The sequence below is a fragment of the Frankliniella occidentalis genome, unplaced genomic scaffold (genome assembly GCF_000697945.3).
Source record: "Frankliniella occidentalis isolate FOCC.00 unplaced genomic scaffold, Focc_3.1 Scaffold19, whole genome shotgun sequence".
Classification (NCBI taxonomy): Eukaryota; Metazoa; Arthropoda; class Insecta; order Thysanoptera; family Thripidae; genus Frankliniella; species Frankliniella occidentalis.
Genome location: NW_026267149.1, coordinates 1,623,876 through 1,626,647, shown reverse-complemented (window position 1 = coordinate 1,626,647; position 2,772 = coordinate 1,623,876). Strand labels below are relative to the sequence as shown.

The following is a 2,772-nucleotide window of genomic DNA, read 5'->3' as shown; positions in this document are numbered from 1 at the left end:
TTCGGGATGATGTGGGATGTGGGTGGGTGATCCGGACCGGAGGCTGTTTGCGGTGCGGCCCCGCCGCCCCCCTACACCCCGAACAGACGTCAGTCCCCACGCGTTCGCGTTTGCTTATTTTCTTAAAAACAGGACTCGCCCTCCTTCCTCCCCTACCCTCCTCCTCAGCGGAGCGAGGGGAGCAGGCCGCCGCGCCTAACCTGACGCAAAATGACGTCACGTGAAATAAAGATTTTGTCATGCACGAGCAGCAGCGACTGAGGTTGCTTATCTCTTTTGCGGTCGTGCGATACATATTTCACTCCGTGCCGTGCGAGTGACGGCGGCGGCGGGGCGCCTCTGCCTGCAGTCAGTGCCGGCGTACAGCCGTACTGCCCCGCCATTGGCTGGCCGTGACGCGGAGGCGGGCGTCGTGCCGCCCCCGGCCGCCCCCCGGGCCCCGACCGACACGAACCAAACAAACACGCGAAAGCTGGCTTTTAATTTTCGGTACAGTAAGCTCGTACATACTGCGCCTCTCCGAGGCTGGAAACCAAATTAGAGACGCCGAAACACGTATTTTGCCTGGACCACAAAGAGAGGTGGTCGGAGGGGGCCTGCGGGTGTCCCGCCCCGCCCCGCGCGGGCCTACCGCGGCAGCGGGGCGAGAGGCGAGGCCCTGGCAATCAGTACTCGGGCGCGGAGCACGACCAGGGAAGAGTTTGACCGGTGGACGATGGGGAGGACGCTCTCAGTGCACCCAGAGGACCGTTTAGTCCAGAGAACCAATTACAAAACCGCGATGAAATTTTAGCACTGCAAATAACTAAATTTTATCCGTGACGATGAAGTAATGTAATCAAGCTGGCGTAGTTTGATTAGTGTGCGACCATATATAGTTACAAATAAGATTACTCAATTTTACTCGGTTCGAGGAACTCAGTTTTGTTTCTTACAACCCTAAATTATTTTAATCGACTAAATGGTTCTCTAGGTCTGGGGCGATCCAGAGCGGATCTTAAAAGGCCTACCGTGCTCTTTGTAGAAAACACACATCCCTAGTCTCTACTCCTAAAAAATTGTATCTTTGAAACAAGACGAACGCTATTTTTTTGACCTCAAAAAAGTACAAGGAAAATTGTCTTTAACTTAAGTCAAATGCCGTTAAAATAAAGTAAAAGTTTCCTTAGATTAACTTGAACACCACGGAAAAAACTCAAAGCAAGATCAAACATTTCCTTGCACTTTTTTTTTTAAAGAAAATTCCTTGGTTCAAGAGTACAATTTTCTTGGTGTAGGAGGAACACTACACTTCCTGATGCACAGTAGTGTTGCCGCGCGCCACGTGGGGTGGGCGTGGGCGATGCACTGCCTTCGGGCGGGTTCAGAGACCAAGGTATGGTTTATCATCACGGACGCCTCTCCCCCCTCCGCGCCATCCGCGGGGCCGACACCCTGACCAACGATAAGCCCCTTAGTCGTCTCCTCTCTCTCTCTCTCCCTCCCTCTCCCTCCCTCTCCTTCTACCTTTCCTCTTTTTAACCCTTTCTACATTTTTCACCGCATCATTTTCTCAATCTTGGTGAACCATTAAGACGCTCTTAATTTTGTTTAACTTATTGTGTCTGTGTTTTTGGTTTTAGGAGATTTCGGGAACAAGAAGGACGACGGGAAAGGCGAAAATAGAACAGAGATCTTCACCATATCAGTTACTCATGGAGGTAAGAACGTCGTTATATATATTTTGTTTTTTTGAAATTATTTCAATTTTGATAAGGGGTCGGCGAAGTGAGGAAGGCAATCCCAATCCAAATCTTCGACCGGCCCATCCTATAATTACCACGCGGAAAATTTTCACGAAGGGAGCAAGGCCAAAAAAAAAGAAAAGAGGAACGTGCCCCCTTGCTGAGTGGGGGCGTGGGGGCGTCTTGATGTGGGGTCGAAATTCTGTAAAAAAGAAAACAAAAAACAAAAGGAGTTCATATTAGCCCGATTTCAACACGGCAATGCCAGTCCGGTACGGTGCTAGGGGAGCATCGCAGCGATTACATCATGTTGTAAAGATTCCACGCGCGCAATCCGAGACACTGTTGGTGAACAGCGAGGCGAAGTGCGTCCTCCGTATCACAAATCCAAATTGCGAAACTTTACAAAGTTACCTGCCTGAAATATCAGAAAAATGAAATGTCGAATCACGTTTCATGCAGTTTGGTTGCGTCACGAGGCGACAGCCCCAGCCGCCCCGGCCGGATGGCCCGATGCCTTACTGATGTGCACGGCGCGGCGCGGCGCGGGAGTCGAGTGGTTTTGCACGTGAATCGCTCAATCCTCCAGAGTCACGCGAGGCCCGCCCGCCAGCTCGGGCGAACGGCTAAAAATACACTCGCCGCGGCAAAAGGAATACACGGCGCCATGGACCCCGGCGGTCCCCGGCCCGGCGCGGCACGACCAGGGAAGTCCCCGCGCCGCTGGAGATCGGGAGCGGTCCGGCATGTGGGCCAGCCAGGCAGTGGGGTAGCGGGCCGCCCACGCCTTCCTGCTGTGCGTCTCGACACGCAGATCCGCACCAAAGCGTCTTTATAAATAGTTTCACAAACATTTGTGTTTGTCGGAGGGGCGCACGAGCACACCCCCGCGCCTGACACGTGACCCTGCCGCGAGTAGGTTAGGGTTGGGTTGGGGTGTCGTCGTGTGTCGTCGGCCTGCGCGATAGCGCGAGCGGGCCATAGAAACGCGCGCGGAAGCAATAGCTACTGCATCACTTTTTGTTTTTGTGTTTATTGCTTATTTTCG

At 52.8% G+C, this 2,772-nt stretch overlaps 1 protein-coding gene across 1 annotated transcript in view; it reads left to right on the top strand.

Moving 5' to 3' along the window:
• LOC113207080 (battenin) overlaps positions 1-2,772 on the top strand; it is a 14,914-nt gene that overhangs the window by 4,439 nt on the left and 7,703 nt on the right. The window contains exon 2 of the mRNA XM_052264407.1: positions 1,623-1,700. Within this exon, the coding sequence (XP_052120367.1) occupies positions 1,623-1,700 (78 nt within the window). The remainder of the gene's footprint in view (positions 1-1,622; positions 1,701-2,772) is intronic.